Here is an 18,667-nt window from a genome sequence, read left to right on the forward strand (position 1 = left end):
AATATGAGAAAAAACTGTTTTCTATTCCCAATCTAGAGGCTCATGAAGCCTCATAGAAGGATATCAAGGGAGATACTTCTTCAAGTGAAATACATGTTCTCAGAATCTAACCTGACTTACAGAAAGATAACACCTTACAAGGCTATATGAAGAACACACACTTCAAACATTACTGTGAAATTTTACTAAAACAACCATTGTATTTTAAAAGATAGTCACATGCCAACAATCAAAATCAAGTTTTTACACTATTAGAGAGGCATGCTTAATTTTCAAGGTCTCACATTAACAGAGTAAGGTAATGATATGGATGATTCAAAATAACAAATAATCTAAAAGTCATTGAAGTATGTTTTATATAAATAAATATCTTACAAATATGTTATATATAAAATATATTTTGCAGTATATTGGCAGTAAATACATTTTCCTAATTATTTTTAACTTGGGCTAACACTAAAAGCATGTAGTTCACATTCCAGGAGATCACAGTGGTCAGTCACTGAGAAAAGATATACCAAGAGTATGACAGATAGTATGGGAAAGGTGGTTAAGTATTTAAAATTTCCCCCAGAAAATGCCAATGACAGAAATTCTCCACTAGGGTAAGGAATATGTGATGCTTTTAAGAGCATCCTGACAAATGTGAGGCTCAGAATTCTGTAAGGCCCACATGAGATTCCTAAGAAAGGTACTGAGTGTGCAGCAGTTTTCTCACTTATGGAATACTATTCATCTGTTGACACAATGGATAAATCAGGAGGTTACAATTTACACCATTGACACAGGTTTGCTGTTGATGATAAGGTATATTTTTCTTTCCGCTACACAGTATTTGATTTTCATGTGTAGTCACATGTTTGTCTAACCCTCAATCAAAAGGCAAATAACAGAAACCTGAAATTCTTTCGGAACACACATTTGACGTGCCTCATAAAATTCATGAATGTATTTGTCTTCAGTGTTACCTGTGTGCAAAGAACCCAACATGGAGGGTACACTACTTTCCTTCAACACTGAAAACTCCTACTTGAAGTAAGAGAATCGAGTAGGAAGGCCACAATGCAGCATCTGAGCATTACTGTTAAATAAATTATTATTAGTGTCAACTCATATTCACAACTTTAAAAAAATGCAGTGGATTACAGGGAAGACATATGGTAAAGCAGGGTACAATTAGTGGCAAATCTACTGCCCCTGTCCTCCCAGGTTCTTATCTTTCTGGGTCTTGTTCATGAAGATCATACAAATGTTATCTCTGGCTCCCATTCACAAAGTCAACACCCATATATTTCTCTCTTCAATGTACCTGGAGATGGTCAAACTGGGAAGCTAAGCTACTGACAAGAAAGGTTTTCAGTTTCAGCTGAACCTTTCTCATTGAGTGGCAGTTCACTCAAGACCCTTTCAACAAATACGTATTGAGTATCTAACATGTTCCAGGTGGGCAAATTATAGTCAGTGGGCATTTGGAGAGCAGTAGAATCTAAATTTTTTCTTGTCATTTTCAAGTTTAGACCTAATAAACATAAATCAATAATTGAGGACATGGTATATTAAAGTTCTACCTCTGAAGCCACCATCACTGCACCTAAAAAATAATATAAAACATTTCCATCTTTAGTAAATTTGCAAGTAATCCCATTTTCCTATATTTTATAAAAATTTACTTTCACTCCAGGTAAAATCCTACCAAGGTTTACTCTGTTCCATGCGATTCTATCAAAAGGAAGAAAACTGTTCTACCCTGAATTTTCAGCTACGTAAATATCAACTACCAGTACACTGAAAGGAAAAATACAAAGTATTATTCCTGATTTAAAACCACTAAATAAACTTGGGAAAAAAATGGAAAAGGCTTCGAAAAGGAAAAAGGCACAAGTGAAATGGAAGGAACAAGATTATGAATAGCTTCCATAAATAAAATGTAATTACACAATTTCCATTAGAATTAAAATTTGTTCACTAACCAATAAATGATGAAACTAGTCAAGGCTTAGAACAATTCACTTTATTACAGCTCATCAACCTTATACCCAAATATCTAAAAGGAAAACAATGAACTGAGCTTTATAGGAATCACCATCATTTACTTTACATTTTACCAAGTTTCCATAGTATGCCAAATGACTTGCACTATGGGAGGCAATATCTTAAGGTACAGCCTAGCTTAAAATAACTCCCAAATTACAGATTTTCATCAATTTTGTTTGAAATTTTTAAAAACACACAAGGCCTTAGGCTTCCCTGGTGGCAGAGTGGTTAAGAATCTGCCTGGCAATGCAGGGGACACGGGTTTGAGCCCTGGTCCAGGAAGATCCCACATGCCCTGGAGCAACTAAGCCCATGAACCACAACTACTGAAGCCTGCGCGCCTAGAGCCCGTGCTCCACAACAAGAGAAGCCACCGCAGCGAGAAGCCCGCGCACCACAACGAAGAGTAGCCCCGCTCGCCGCAACTAGAGAAAGCCCAAAGCCCGTGCACAGCAACAAAGACCCAACACAGCCAAAAATAAACAAATAAACTAATTTAAAAAAGAAAAGAAAAAAGCACGCACACAAAGCCTCAAGATTAGCTTATTACTCAATCTTGACAGTGTATTTTGTATTCAGTAGCAAAACTGAAATTGGTTAAAAGTATAGTCCAGCGTATTATTCTCAAAGTCCTTTTTAACTGAAAACTTAGAAAATGCTGCATAATTTTTAAAATGTTATATACTAAAGGTATATGAAGTAAACGTAAAAGATCCAAATAACTAAGATCAACAGAATGAGGGTATTAAACTACTTTCATCAGCAACACTAACTTACTAAACAACAGAGATTTAATATAAAGTAGTCTTATTATGCGAAGTTATGAAGTATATTGTAATATTTCAATTCATTAAGACTGTTTTCTACTTTTTATGGCTTTGAAAAGCAGCAAATCTATATGAGTTATGGTTTATAAGTTTATTTGTAGCTTTAAGAAATATATGCATTTATTATTATAGCCATAATGACTGATGACTAGTTCCAGTGGCAAAATCTCGGCAGGAAACAGATTTAAATGTTTTATAAGTTTCTGTAATTGAGGAAACTTTTCATAATCTGACGTTTGTTAAAACCACTTATTAGAAATTATGCAGCACAGTAGCTGTGGAAATATGAGCTAGCTTCACAATTATAAAGTCAGCCTATGTAGCCCTTTCCTATTGTATATAGTGGCATAAACCCCACGGCGGCCTATCAGCTAACTGGCAGGCAGGGGGCTGCTCTATTCAAAGTGAGAGATACAAGCTGCAGGGCAAAAACCTGGCAGCTCCCATCTGACCCCACAATCCCCTACTGGTGACAGCTCCAAGCTCCATGGCAAATTAGGCCTTCTCATATTACAATTGGAGAAGACAGATTCCATTAGCAGTATCTGAAATTGAGTGGAGAGCTGCACTGTTATCAGACTTGACTCATAAGCACTGCTATTAATCAGAGCTATGATAGCATTTATATATTTCAAGCTATCTGCTGCCGCTGTGATATTCTGCTACAAAGGGTTGATGGGACTTAGGAAAGTGAACAATAGAGCTTTCTGGGAAAAGCAGAGTAAATCAAGAAAGTCTATGACTTCCGCACATTCTGAAGGGATTGTGGTTTACATAAATTTTCTCCCAATTGGAGATTGAGCTCTTCCTCATCTTACACATGGGATTTAGTTGTCACTCAATGGTAACAGCTGTGAAAAGGTGAAGCGGCCCACCGCTCAGAATATTGCCTTCGCTTTTAAAGCAATTAACCCATGAACAGGAGGATACCTGGTGATATCAAAGGGATTAGGCCAGGCAATGCATTATTAACATTTCCTTGAACTAATTCTAACTCTGACTAGCTGTCAGAAGAGACTCTACAGTCTTAAAAAAGAGTTTTTGCCCTGCTTTTTTCCCTTCAAAACGAAATGCTATTTGAGCCTAATATGTCCCTCTACTTATAAGAAAATGCAAATGAACCAAGCTCTTAATATGCTTAGCCAGTCTGAGTCAATGCAATTTTAATACAAGTATGAGAGAAATATATGATCAATTAACCAGGGATCAAGACAGATATTCTCCTGAATAGAAATTAATACTCCAGTACTTTCCATTCTTCTTCAACTACAAAAACTCGGTGACTATTTGTTACTTATGCATAGTTACCTCTGAAATTAGAAGAGCTTCACATTATTCTCTATGGCAATAATCTAAAATACTCTTTGAGCTGGAAAATCCAAACGTCTCCTTAAGCAGGAGATTCTACGTTCTCTAAGGTATGGCATTTTAATTTTCGATTTTTATTGAATGGAATCTTAGCTGAAGCTATAAGAACAGCAGACACAGTGCTCAGAATCAAGTGTTCCTGTTCCAAAAGTTTAATAAAATTAATTTTTAGCAGCGGCATAATGTTTAGGAATACATAACTTATAAAAAATAAAATATGCATAAATAAAATACTGGCACAAAACAGTCTTCCAGGAGATACTTAAATATCACTGAAATTGGTTGTAAGTTCTTTGTAGTAAGCAGGCATAGTTTCAAGATACCTTTAATTATAATTAATATTCATATATTCTAGGGAACCTGCTTGACATTAAGAGATCTGATTTCTTACTGTACAATGTTAATGGTGTTAGAAAGTTTTTTTATGCAAGTTTCCTGAAACAGTGCCTTTTAGAAAAACTGTTTATTGAATAGTAACTTTGTCTTACTTTCTTTAAAATAAGCACTGAATTTTGATTATAAAAACTAAAGGAATTTTACTTTCGATTCATATGAGTGTGTAACAAATATTGTTCAATGAATTCTTCTATAGTTCCATCTGGCCCATACTAGCTTGAAAAGGATATGCTGACTCTCAAGCCTGCTGAAAATATATTCCCTGCCCTGTAACTATCAAAATACATGATACAAGACATGCCCTCACCTGAGATCATAAGCAATTTAAATCTTCCCTCAAGTAAAGAATTTTTATATGATACTATCAACAGACTCCATTCTATTTCAGTGTTACCAGAACATATGAAATGTAAGCATGTTGATATTAATTACAGTGATTTCAGTACTCCTTCCTTACTAAGTATATAGGATCTAGTTTGAGGTTTCTTAGAAAACAATTTTGAAATTCAAGTACTAAGGAAAGCTAAATGATGTTCCTATTAGTGATTTACATACCTATAACTTTTAAAATTTTATATTAATAGGATTTGTGAATTTCAAATATGACATTTTAAATATCATACTAAAAAATCATTTACTTCATTGGCCTTAAAAGAGAAAATCCCAGTTTCTCTAAATCACTAATTGTAGTACAGTCAAATGCACAGATGTACATATTAATAAAATGAATACTCTTTCCTATAAATGAAATAGATTAAACTCCCTTAACATAGTGCATGCTTTAAAATACCCCTGAAGGGGACAATACATAAATAAATACATGCAGAAACAACTGCCACAATCTTACTATTTTTAATTCAATAAACTACAGTGACACAGCTTTCAATGTACTGTTTTACTCATATGCTTTCTACATCAGGGCAAAGCAAATATAAAAGAGCTCTTGCCAACCATTAGGAAAGATTGACAAAATATGCAGTGTTAATGACATCTTAAAGGCTTTTAAAAGCAAGATGTAAGAAAAGCAAAAATTACAAAGTAATTGGAAACAACGAATAAATTGTTCTTTCAATCTAAGTCATGTTTACTGAAAAAATGGAGCTTTTTACATCAACATATTTAAACAGAAATTTGCTTTTGAAATACAATCTTTGTTTAAAAGGTACAGAAGGTCTTTATACCCCCCCCAAGAGCTAAATATAGTGAATGCTATGTGAACAATTACCTGAAAAAAACCTAAAACTGTTGAAAGAATTAATTTCCTGCACACCAGTCAGCACTAATCCTACATGTACAGTAATGTTCTCTTAAGTGATGGGGGAAAGAAAGAATACAGCTGTCTCCTGGATCAAAACCCTTCAATATTCAACAACAAAACGGAATGATGACTTGGTCGGCAAATGAATAAAGTAGTGAAATGTCTCCTGAATGAGTTCTGGTGAAGGAGTCAACCTGTGAAGGAATACATTTACTGTACACTGGGACAGGAAAAAAGCCGTCACTGTAATGGCTGCACAAAAACCGCGTCCTGCTCTTGGGCTTATATTCACAGAAGGAAGGTTTTAAAGGCTAGGTTCAGGTCATACGACAAATGAAATTGTAACAAGCCAGCTGACATTGTATAATGTCTTCTTCTACTGGATCAATAGGCTACTGTTAGTCCTATTACCATAGAGATGGCTTGCTCTTTCCTGAAGGGTGGCTATTGTTTGACAAAACAGATTTGCCACTTGAACTAGGTTGTTCCCAAAGGACGTGTACCTTGTCAATTATTTGTATTCAAAATAATGAAGTATTTTCATATTAAAAGTATGTAAGAGATAATGTTGTCAGGTCCCTTTTCAGAAAGAAAGCAACTTTTCCAAAGTACTAGATTACTAAAAGCATGCAAATATCCAATTTAGTCTATGAAGAGTTTTTGATTTAAAACATATGTCAGCAAGTATACAAATTTATCATTAAGACTGTATATTAAAAGAAAAGGGTCACAGGCTTGTGTGCTAATCTAAAACCCATTATAATCAAGCATAATAACTAATCAAAGCTATTTTAAAATGTGGACAACTCAAAGGAAAATTATTGTCCCAAACTATTCGGATTCTGGAAAGATAAAGATTTTTATATATGATTTTTACAGTGGTTTTTATGTGGAAGGGCATTGACAATTAATATAGTGGAAAACATGGAAGTTTTAGAAAACGAATCACTTTACTTGCTTAAGAGCTGGCTACAGCATTTAAATATATGTATATGTTGTAGAAATAATCTAAAATACAGATGAACTAACAAAACAAATACAAGTATTAGTTTTCTTTAAAATGTCTTTGTCTTAAATGTCTTGCGAAAACTCATACATTTAATAAAAGACAGGTAAGTTCTAAATTTCAACCTAGATATTTAAAAATAAAAAGTTTTTCTCTCAGAGAAAATGACAGTCTTAATTATAAAGGATCAGAAGGAACAATTCTAATAATGATTATTCTAATCATTTAGAAAGAGAAAGTATTCATAACACTAATTAATCCAAGCAGAAATGTTATTTTAAACATTTCATACTTAAAGATATGGCTATCACTGAAAACCTGTAAGACCGAAATAGAAACAAATTAAATAATACAGATTAAAGTTTAGTAAATGATCAACAATTACAACTTTAAATCTGAAAGCTTTCCACAAATAGATTTAATAGTAAGCTTTAGCCATAATTATTGTAACTTTTACCTTTCTACAAATAATCAAAAGGGAATTTACAAAGAATTTAGTCAAAGGGCAGTGATATGACAAATGTAAATAAAAACATTAGTCTCCAAAACTGACATCTGAAATTGTCTATTCAAATTATACTCTATTTACATACAAAAATTACTTGTTTTTATAATAAAATCTGCAATACCTTTTGAAAGAAATGTTCTAACTTGGTTTCCCCTTTGCAGGAAAAATAATTTGTATTTTTGACTATAATCCTTTTAGGCATAAGTTAGACTGAGTTAATACCGAAGGAGAGAGAAACAGCAAAGGCAAATGTGTTTAGCAATATCCTAAACTAATGACCTGTTTTTTTAAAAGCAGCATAGCTTTCCAAACTAAGAAAGCCTTCCATCATGAAGTAAGTGGTGTCTAATTCGCCTATCTTCCCTACAGCAATAATGGAACAAAGTGAAACCTTACTAAAACCACAACCTAAATTGATTTCCTTAGTTAACAGCCTCATTTCAAAAAGTATACATGTGCATATTTAAAATACAATATAATTAGGTATTAGCTCTGGACCTGATAGGCAGCTGCCCATCAGCAATACTATGAGTAATTAAGTGATATTTACCATTTACCAAAAGATGAACTTTATATTGTTGAATTAAACTGGCCCATCTGCATCTTCCTGAAATGACAAACCTTATTAGTTCTGCCTAACCAGAGAACTGTGATAATGAACTGGTGACACCTTCTCTCCGTTGTATGAAGCAGAACCAACTGTGTAATCATTTAAGCAGTCAAACGCATATGAAATTACTGTAAATTGAGAAAGTGAAATCACATGAGTGATTAGGAAAAACCATTCAAGCAACAAAAGATTTTTTTTTGTAATGTATGTACATAGGCCATCTCCAATTAGTCAAAATTAACTAATCAACTACTTTACCTGAAAACGGTGAAAAAAAGTAATGCTGCAGCTACTGCTCCAAATAAGCCACACAGAAGATTGACTCGGTAGGCAACCGAACCAAAAGGAAATAGTATAATTGCCAGTTTAGCCACCAGAGTGAACAAAGGATAGCCAGGAGGATGGGCAACCTGAGGGAAAATTAGCAACAGTCAGAAGGTTTTCATCTAGTAAAGGAAGAGTCACACTGGCTTTAATTGAAAAGCAGCGCTTTTCTCAGGCAAGTATAAAGATTAAGAGACAATGACTAAATGTTTGAATAGTGGTTTTCTATTGTAATCCTCTTGTGCCAATACAAATAAATATTTTCTTTAGTGGATTTGGCAGGGTCTATCACATGGTGTGTCACCTAGAGAAAGGGTGACATATTTCATTGTCAGTTCTTAAGCAGTTTGTTCTCTGGGTTCACAGTACATTAGGGTCATTTAAAAGGCTATTGAAAAAAAACGGGTTCTGAAATATCGTATTGGTTAGTAAGTTGAAAGACCACACTGCTATCGGATTACCACCATGCTGACAGTCCTAAGGTCTTGCCTAAAGGGATCATGCACCACAATAAAGTTTATTAAATAATAAACTTATTAAAACTGTTAACCCGATTTATTTTATTCTCCATAGCTTATACAAAATTTGGGGTGATAATAAGCCAGCTACTGTATATATAGTAAAGGCTTTGCTTTATGATTTAGTTTAATTGGATTTAAAACTTAAAGTAAATTGTCATGTACTGTACTTATAAGTTACTAAAAACTGGGGTTTGAAAATAAATTAATCTACTTTACTCCATGCTTAATTAAACTTTCTTAATTCCTAAAACTGTTAATGAGAGCATTGATTAAACAATAAAACTAATACTTACTCCAAGCTCATGTGCGGCTGTGATCAGTTCCCCTGTGAAAAAATAATGGAAAACCAATAATTACTATTAGAAAATGACACTCCTCCAAAGTTTTCAAAATCCAAATGCTTGCATTGGGGTTTTGCATTAATTTGACTGGATAAAACTGTAAATCTGTGGAGATTTAACAGCATGAAATAGTCTCAGAATATGTTCTCCCTTAGGTATTACTGAACAAACTATCTTTGTTAGTTTTTAATAACTGGTCAGTGTAAATATATGTGAATTCTAGTTTCTAAAAATGCTTATTTTAAGCAACAAGGTCCTATAGCATAGGGAACCATGTTCAATATCTTGTAATAACCTATAATGAAGAATATGTAATATGTGTAACTGAATCACTTTGGTGTACCCCAGAAACTAACACAACATTGTAGATCAACTATCCTTCAATTTAAAAAATATGCCTACTTTCCCTCCTGAAAGTTGTTTTCCCTTGCAAATATAAAAAAACTCTTACAGAGCATTAGTGTAAAATGCTGTATTATCCCTCAAGAATTTAGTACAAAACTGTCGGTAAAGATGCAACCTTACGATATGTAAAATGTGCAGACACTGGAGATTTGAACAGGCTATAAAATGTGCCATTCTGCCCTAAACTGACATTTGGATACATCCTCTACATTAATTATGTTGGATATCTTTAAACAATTGCCAAATTCTTATTAACTCCAGGTTATTTTGGTAAGCTTTGACTACCAAAGTACATTTTTTTCAAACCAATAAATCATGATATTTACATAGTTCTTCGTAATTCCTCACCATTAGTAATTACTTCTAAAATTATGATGTAGTAATTCAGTGCTTATTTGTTAATACTTTAAGTATCCAGAGCACAGGGACTATTTCTGATTATCCCTATACACTTAATACAGTACAGTGTAAGAAATCAATCAATATTAATTGATGATTTATGAAAGTACTATTATCTATTGGGAAATGTATTAATGTCCATTTTCTATCCTTCAGTGGATATCAGTACTCTTCATTTCTACTGCCCTGACCGTATTTTAGACCCTTCCTCTCTCTGGCCTGGGCTACAGCGATAGCTTTGACCAATGTTTTATTCCAATTCATCTTCCTACTGAAATCACTAATTACTGCCATCCCCACTCCCCAGAGGTCAGATTGTTTCCTTAGACTAAAACTGCTCAATGGCTGCTCTCTGTGTACTGAATGAAGCTGATTCCTCAGCGTGACATGCAAGCCCTCTATGGCTTCCAGGTCCCCTTCCAAGGCTTATGTCCATGAAACCTATGCTCACCTTTGTCAGATCTGACTACCCACTGTTCCTCTGAATGGTCCTCTTTTGCACCTCTTACCACTCATTTTCTCATCCAGCTTTCTCTCCTAAATCCATCAAGGCCTAGTTCAGTTGCTACCTTCTCAGTGACACCTTTCCTTACACATACCCTTCCCCAGCTTCACCCATCAGAATGAATCACTTCCTCCTCCTCCATAGAACCTGCTGGAACCTCTCTATTTAGCACTTAGATTGCCTTTTATTCTGGTTAGTTGTTCTCATTTGTCTTTTCCACTAAGTTGAAAATATCCTATCCATTTCAGGGTTCTGTCAAGACATCAGCACCTCTCCCTCCTCATGCCACACAGAAAAGCCCTGCACCTAGAGACTGACAAAAAGACCTATCACGTTGTCATCCTTGCTACTCAGACACCCCCATCTCAGCTTGAATGACTGCTCACTTCACAGAAATCCCGAGGGCACCAAAGACAGATACTGCTCACTTAAGTCATTTACTTAAGGACATCTTTGACGTTTACTGGAGATAGTCAAGAGCATCTTACAAGCCAAAGGCCCTTCTTGTATCTTATATAAATAAATTGTTTATGGTTTTAAAATGTTTAAAATAACTCCTCCCTTTGTAGCTGTTACCAGTATTTTATAGTATTTCATAGTTTTACTCTAGAATGGGTTTGCTCTTTATGTCTTCAGTCCCAAATGGCTTTAATCAATTTTTGGTCTTTATATTTCTGTAGGTGCTATGAAGCACAGTTCAGTTCAGATTTCCAAGGTTGCTATTCATTCTCCTCCATTTAAAATGTACTTAGAATTAAATTTAACATTAAGAAAAATAGCCTATTTTCTCTAATTTCCTTTTACCATTGAAAAGTCAATATGCTGTTATTCTTTGCTGGAGTTGTTGGTAAAAAGATGAACCTGGAATGTGACTAACCTCCATCACCAACTCTTATCAAATGTGAAACTAAAATATAAATAGAAAAGATGCTACTATTCAAAGTCTATGAATGCACCCTTGATAAAAAGCTAAACACGACTCTTAAAATTGAATATGATACAAAAGAGAAAGTAAATATGATAAAAGGGTGCTTGCTTTCCCTCAACCCTTTACACTAGGGTTGCCTCAAATGTTAAGTCCTACTACAACCTGCATCAGAATTACCCAGATGCCTTTTAAAAATGAAGATTTCTTGACCATAACCCAAATCTACCTACACTAAACCCTCTGGCATTGGGGCCCAAGTTTGCCAGGCAATTCTCCAGTACATTCAAGTTTGAGAACCACAGCTTTTTCATCTGGGACACAAATGGGTGGCAAGCTCAGAGTTGTTAGCAGAAGCTTCACCTTTACAAAACCCAGCTCCCTCCATATTATACTTTTTATATTAATTATAAAATTATATTGTCATATATCAAGTGTGTTAAAGACAGTATCTTAAAAATATATAAACACATATATAAGCTAATTTATTTTTCCCAAGGATAACAAATAGAAGTGAAGGCTAGATTCCTACACTTTCCTCTACAGGACCAGGAGTGCTCCTGCCCATACATCAACTATGTGTATCAAGCAGTGCAAAAACTAAACTTTGGCAAGGCCACACAATGCGATGGATTCATGGAGTGTAATTTAAGACTTATCAGGAAGAAGAATGCATGCTTTATGTTGGTTTTGAGATGTATTCTATTTATTGGTAAAAAAATTTTTCATAAACACAAAATTCAAAGAGAACAGTACATTCAACATATAAACAAAATCATCAGACATGATTATACAAATTTTACTGGCAACATTTGGAAAACAGTTTATCACTCCCAAAAATGAACATAGAAATATTAGAAGCAACCACTATTCAGCGTCAAACTAAACAAGTCACAATGCCTAAAAAGTCTGATAACTTAAAGTGAATAGATAACTTTATTCTTTGGGGGAAAAAAACAGTATTAATAAAAACAAGGCAACAGCTGTAATAGGGGCAGGACAGGTGTGAGCTATAGCAGCCCCATTCAGCCATTGGCTGGCACTGCAGTGGGCCCCTCCTCCTCCCCATCTGTATAAAAGGAGCTCAAATTTGGATTGAGGGAAGATGTTTTTTGAGACACTAGTCAGCCATCTTCTCGGTCTGCTAGCTTTCCAATTCAAGTGGTTATTCCTTGCTCTAACAACACATCTCTCGATTTATTGGCCTGTCATGTGGTGAGCAGACCACGCTTGGGCTCCGTAACACAACTGTACATTTTAAATAGACTTTATCACTAAATACGTGATGACAGATTTAACAAAGAATTTAGAGCACAGGTTGGTTAAGAGAGCATGTTCTAAAGTCAGTCTACTTGGTTTCTTTCCTTGACGGCCTCTACTTTCTAGCTGTGTGATTCTGGACACAGCTTAACTGTTTTGTCATCTATAAAAATAAAGAAATTGATAGTACCTACCTCACAGGGTAGTAGCTGGGAGGATTAAAATAATTCACGTAAAGCACTTGGAACAGCACTGGCACGTAGTAAGTACTCAATAAGTGTTATTATTATTAATCCTAATCCCGTCCTTCAGGCTCAAACAACCATGGTAAAGAACTGTCAATGTTTTTTTGAAAGTTACAGAACTCCTCAACCTCCGAGTAATGCTCTCCAATGTCAAAACTCTCACAACTATAAAGCTATTTCTATTATTTAGTATAACCCTTAGAAATACGGTAACTCCGTTCCCCACTATACTAATGAAACATTGCTCCTATTTGTTCAACAGGACATGAAAGAAAGAGTCAAGGTAATGACGTGTAAAAGGAACATCAAGGATCCCCAGTGTGGTAGGCACCCTTGAAGACGGCCTCCAAAGCTTCCCAACTCCAGTATTCTCACTGTGTAATCCTCTCGCCCTTGAGTGTGGGCTGACATATTGACTCACTTCCAAGAATAAAACAGGGCAGTGGTCTGTCACTTCCAAGATTAGGTTACGAAATGACAGAGCTGTCAGGCAGAGGTGCCATCTCTTCCTCTTGACAAAAGTCAGCTTACAGAGAAACCCGTTTGGCAAAGAGCTGGATGGGGTTTAGAAGTTAATCCTCGCTAAGCTGAACCCTGAGAGGACTGCAGCCCTACCCCATACCACGACAGCATCCTTGTCCTAAAAGCACCCACTTAAACTGCACCCAGATTCCTGATCAACAGAAAATGTGAAATAGTAAACGTTTTTTGTTTTAAGCCACTCAATTTGGGGGTATTTTGTTATGCAGGAACTAGGGCACTCAGTTTTTTTTCAGTCTATACATTCATGACCCAAATTTACAGCACCATTCTAACAAAATTACGGATCATTATTAGGCATTATTAGACGGTCAATTTGGCAGCAAAACAAAGCCTGCATCTTGTCTCTCATCCCAAATACATAACGATTATTCATGTGATTTAAATGGCCCACGGGTCACGCTTTTCAATAGAAGCAGCTTTAAGCCGCAACTGGCTTCCACCCTTTCAGGCGTTCTCCCGCAAATAGTCTGCAAGGCTGGTTCCTTTTCAACATTCAGGTTTCAACTAAAATATCACCTCCTCAGAGGCCTTTCCCAACTAGCCATTCTGATGGAGCCACTGCCTACCCCACTGTCAATCACATTTCCCTCTTACTGTCTCCATTAAATTCTCCCCACCTAATATGTTGCTGGCTATTCAGTAGTATTGTCTCTGCCCGCATTACAACACTCTCCAAGATACTTGTACACCACTCCTGTTAGTCTTTTTGTCTGGAACACGATAAGCACTCAGTAAGTAATGTTTGTGGACTAAAAAGGAATGGAAAGCAAAAACTCAGGTCCAGGAAAATGATCGGAGAAGTGGAGAGAGAGGTCGGTAAGTCCCATCAGGCGAAACCAACCAGCCCCGTCTCGAAAGCCTGAGAACTAAAGAGACCAGAATTACAGAAAAATTACACGAATGGAAACACAGATTGGTTCTGGAACGCAAAACCCTGCGGGGGCCCCGGCGGGTGGATGGAGGGGTCGAGCTGACCAGACCTCGTGGGGACAGTGCGGACCAGAGAAGGGGGGCAGGAGGCACGACCCTGAGAGTACGTTACCCGAGTCGCCCCCCGGCACCGAGGGGGGCAGCGTGAGGGTGAACACGGCAGCCACAGCGGCGAACACGGCGACGCCACCGCGGAGGCCCCCAGAGCGCCGCGGCCCCGCTCGGGCTGCCCGCCCCCCGGCCGGGCCCCCGCCGTCGCCATGGAGACCCATGGGCCAGAGGGGACCGAGGATGGAGGACACGGCAGGCCCCAGGACTCGGGACAGCCGGGTATCCCCAGGCCGACGGGCGAGCGCGGCGCGCGGCGGCTTCCGGGTCGGGCCGGGCGTACGGGACCGCACCTTCTGCGCCGGCGCGGGGGGGAGAAAATGCGGGGTCTCGCTGGAGCCAGGCCCAGGCAGCCTTCTGGCGCCGTACCGCGCGCCAGGGTTTACAGAATTATAATATGCTTTCCACTAGCGCATCACAAGCGACAGTCTTCTTTTAAGAAAGGAAGCCTGGGCCCAGGGCCTCCGTCTCTATGGCCTCCCCAACTTCCTAGAGACTTGGTCGGGTCTGACAGAGACAGGAGCCGGGTTGCCAAGCGGGCGTGAGGAAGGGCCGCGACTGCCCCCTGCGGTGTGGGGTGGAACTACACGAGGGGCCCCAGACCGCCAGCCCGAGGGGACGTGTGCGCACAGTAAGTGCCGAGTAAGCCAATACATACATTAATCGCATGTTTACTACGAGTAATTATAAGCTCGTGTGCTAATTGTTAAATCGCTGAGTTATTTTCAGAGAGATTAAAATAAGCTAGTTGGTCTATTTTGTTTCTTATAGCATGAGGAAAACTTGGGAGATAAGTTGAGAAACTTGAGTTTCTGTAGTAAAACAAATAATTTACACCGTGATAAAGTTGTCTCCTACTTTAATGAAGAGAAGTATTTAGATGAAGATTTGACCACACAATGGAAAATGAACTGAAGATACTGCATTTTCCAACTAGCTGTGATGCAAAAAAGAATGGGGACTCTTGGGTCACCACATAGCATGGCTCTTGGCGAGATCTTTAAGCTTACATTTTACATTATTATAGCAATTATTCTGGAGTGGGAGGAGAGGAGGGCAACCTCCCTGGAATGCATCTCAAAAGACACTGAAGATCAGTGACAATCTAAAACGTGTTACAAGCAATCTGACAGGAACATAGTCTCAAATGTAGAGTGACTAACACACTTGCATAGATAGGCAGCCATTGTGTCAGCATCTCAGGTACTACATAGTGCTTTCTCTGCTATATTGTAAGCCCTGGAGAGTAGGTAGGCAGCTTCTAAATGGACCCCCCAGTAATCCCTGACTCCCGGTATTCACTCCCTTGTGTAATCCTCTCTCCTTGTGTGTGGGAAGGATCTAGTGACTCACTTCTGTCTGTAATAGCATAAGGAAAAAGTGATGGATGTCACTTTGGAGATTAGGTTATAAAAGACCGACTTTTCATCTTGCCTGCCGTCCCCTTGGCGGGTGCTATCTCTCTTGCCCTCCCACTTGTTCACTCTGATGAAGCCACCTACCATGTTGTGAGGTGCTTTATGGAGAGGTCCACATGGCAAGGAACTGAGCATCACCTCCAGCCAAACAGCCAGCGAGGCGCTGAGGCCCTCAGTCCAACAACCTGCAAGGAACTGAATCCCACTAATACCTCACAAGGGACCTAGGGAGCCGAGCCTTCCCCACGTGAGCCATGAGATAATGACTAACTAACTCCCTCCAAGACCTTGACTGCAGCCTTGACTACAGACCCTAATGCAGAGGACCCAGCTAAGTCTCACCCAGATTACTGTCCTGCAAAAACTGAAATAATAAATGTTGTTGTTTTAGTCCACTAAATTTGGGGTAATTTGTTGCTCAGCAATAGATTACTAAGACAGCCTGCCTTCAATTTCTTTTCTGAAAGAGCATGCCAGTGATTAATACTGACTGAGCCAAGCATATGCTTCTTTCCTTTTTTTATCCATTTCATCTTTTGCTCATGAGCTTTATAAAAAAAATAAGTTTTTATCATGGCAATTACTTTCAAAAGAGCATAATTATGGGGCTTCCCCGGGGGTGCAGTGGTTAAGAATCCACTTGCCAATGCAGGGGACAGGGGTACGAGCCCTGGTCCGGGAAGATCCCACATGCCGCGGAGCAACTAAGCCCATGAGCCACAACTATTGAGCTTGTGCTCTAGAGCCCTCGAGCCACGACTACTGAGCTTGTGTGCTGCAACTACTGAAGCTTGTGCGCCTAGAGCCCGTGCTCCGCAACAAGAGGAGCCACCGCAATGAGAAGTCCGCGCACCACAACGAAGAACAGCCCCCGCTTGCCGCAACTAGAGAAAGCCCGCGCGCAGCAATGAAGACCCAACATAGCCTAAAATAAATAAATCTATTTTAAAAAATTTTTAAAAAAGAAGGGCTCCAAGTGATCCCTTAAAAAAAGAAGCACATAATTATTTGCCCATGTTTGAGAGGTAGAGCTCAGTGCTGGAAGTTTGAATTTGGGAGTTGTCATGTAAGGATGAGATGAATTAATAAGTTCACAGAGGCATTATGTAGGGAGAACAAGGTTGAGGTCAAATGTTAGACCACATCTTCATTTAGGGAATGGCAGGAGAAGAGGAGAGAACAGTGGAAGAGCGGGATGCACCACAGGGACCTAAGGATGAAATGGTATCAGTGATGTATGTGTGGTCAGGTTGTCACAGAGAGGAGAAGGATGGTGAGGAGAGCCACATCTAAGTTTATGGGGCTTAAGTTTATACAATTTGGAGAATCGTGTAAGCAAAAGAATACAAAACTGCAGATACAAAATTAAGTATGGGCATTGGAAGGAGCTTGTGCTAGTGACGGGCTGTGAAAATTTTTTTTAATTGAAGTGTAGTTGATTTACAATGTTGTATTAGTTTCAGATTCTTTTCCATTATAGGTTATTACGATATAGTTCCCTGTGCTATAAGTAGGTTCTTGTTTATCTATTTTATGTACAGTAGTGTATATCTGTTAATCCCCAACTCCTAATTTATCCCTTCCCTCCCCTTCCCTCCCCTTCCCCTTTCGTAACCATGAGATTTGGGCTGTGAAATTTAAGCTTTGTTAGCTTCATGGCTAATCTCCTTTGAGGATGGAGTTTCGGTAGTGTAGTACATATGGAAACAAGGTAATAGTGCGTAAGAAGTGAGGAAATGGAAGAAGGGAAAATAGAATACATTTGCAAGAAGTTTGGCAGTGAGGGGAAAGAGAGCAGTAGTGTGGGAAGTCACAGGGATTGAAGTGTCAAATGGGTTTTTGGTAATCCAACGGAGTATTTGGAGAGAAATAATGAGGAGATAAAGATGTACTGGAGCATGGAGGGGATGGAACCAAGGAGGGAAGAAGAGAAGAGATGAACACAGAAAATGTTAGAGTTGTAGTTGTATAAGAAAGAGGGAAACACATGACAGTTGGACCTTATCCTTGGGCAGACTAGCAAAATATGCAAAGAGTATTATTTATCTGTTATGTATGCTCGGTTTCACTCCACAGTGGGTTAGAGACAGCTACTATAATACATACAGTGTGGCTTCCCTGGTGGCGCAGTGGTTAAGAGTCCGCCTGCCAATGCAGAGGACACAGGTTCGAGCCCTGGTCCGGGAAGATCCCACATGCCGTGGAGCAACTAAGCCCACACGCCACAACTACTGAGCCCGTGTGCCACAACTCCTGAGCCTGCGCGCACCTAGAGCCCTGGCTCCACAACAAGGGAAGCCACCGCAATGGGAAGCCCATGCACCGCAACGAAGAGTAGCCCCCGCTCATCGCAACTAGAGAAAGCCAGCATGCAGCAACGAAGACCCAACACAGCCAAAGATTAAAAAAAAAAAACAAAACATACTGTACAACAGAAAAATATGTGGATCGTTTAGGATCCAACCAGAGAAACAGAACTAGTGGGAGATACATATTAGAAGATTTATTGCAAGGAATTGTCTCATGTGATTGTGGGGCTGGCTAGGCCAGTGTGAAATCCACAGGGAAAGCCAAGTCTAGCATCTACGGACAGTCTAGGGCTCCGCATTACAGCCAGGCAGAGGTGGGTGTCCCAGCTCCCCACCAGGCCTCCACTGATAGATACCTCCCTCAAATGGGAAAGGGGTAAGAGTACCCGTGACTGCTCCCCCGTAGCCCCCGCCGACACGACACCAC

General features: G+C 38.6%; 1 protein-coding gene across 9 annotated transcripts in view; it reads right to left on the reverse strand.

Annotated features, from left to right (window-relative positions):
• TMEM260 (transmembrane protein 260) overlaps positions 1-14,983 on the reverse strand; it is a 61,266-nt gene extending 46,283 nt beyond the window's left edge. For 3 of the 9 annotated variants that reach the window (XM_067734695.1, XM_067734697.1, XM_067734691.1), the window contains exons 1-3: positions 14,518-14,785; positions 9,146-9,177; positions 8,266-8,417 (exon numbers count right to left, since the gene is read on the reverse strand). In XM_067734695.1, coding sequence (XP_067590796.1) covers positions 8,266-8,417; positions 9,146-9,177; positions 14,518-14,677 — 344 coding nt within the window. In that variant the 5' untranslated portion in view covers positions 14,678-14,785. The other 6 variants (XM_067734698.1, XM_067734703.1, XM_067734717.1 and 3 more) reach the window with 5 other exon arrangements.
• Between the last annotated feature and the right edge of the window lie 3,684 nt (positions 14,984-18,667).

Source organism: Pseudorca crassidens, chromosome 1 (genome assembly GCF_039906515.1).
Source record: "Pseudorca crassidens isolate mPseCra1 chromosome 1, mPseCra1.hap1, whole genome shotgun sequence".
Lineage (NCBI taxonomy): Eukaryota > Metazoa > Chordata > Mammalia > Artiodactyla > Delphinidae > Pseudorca > Pseudorca crassidens.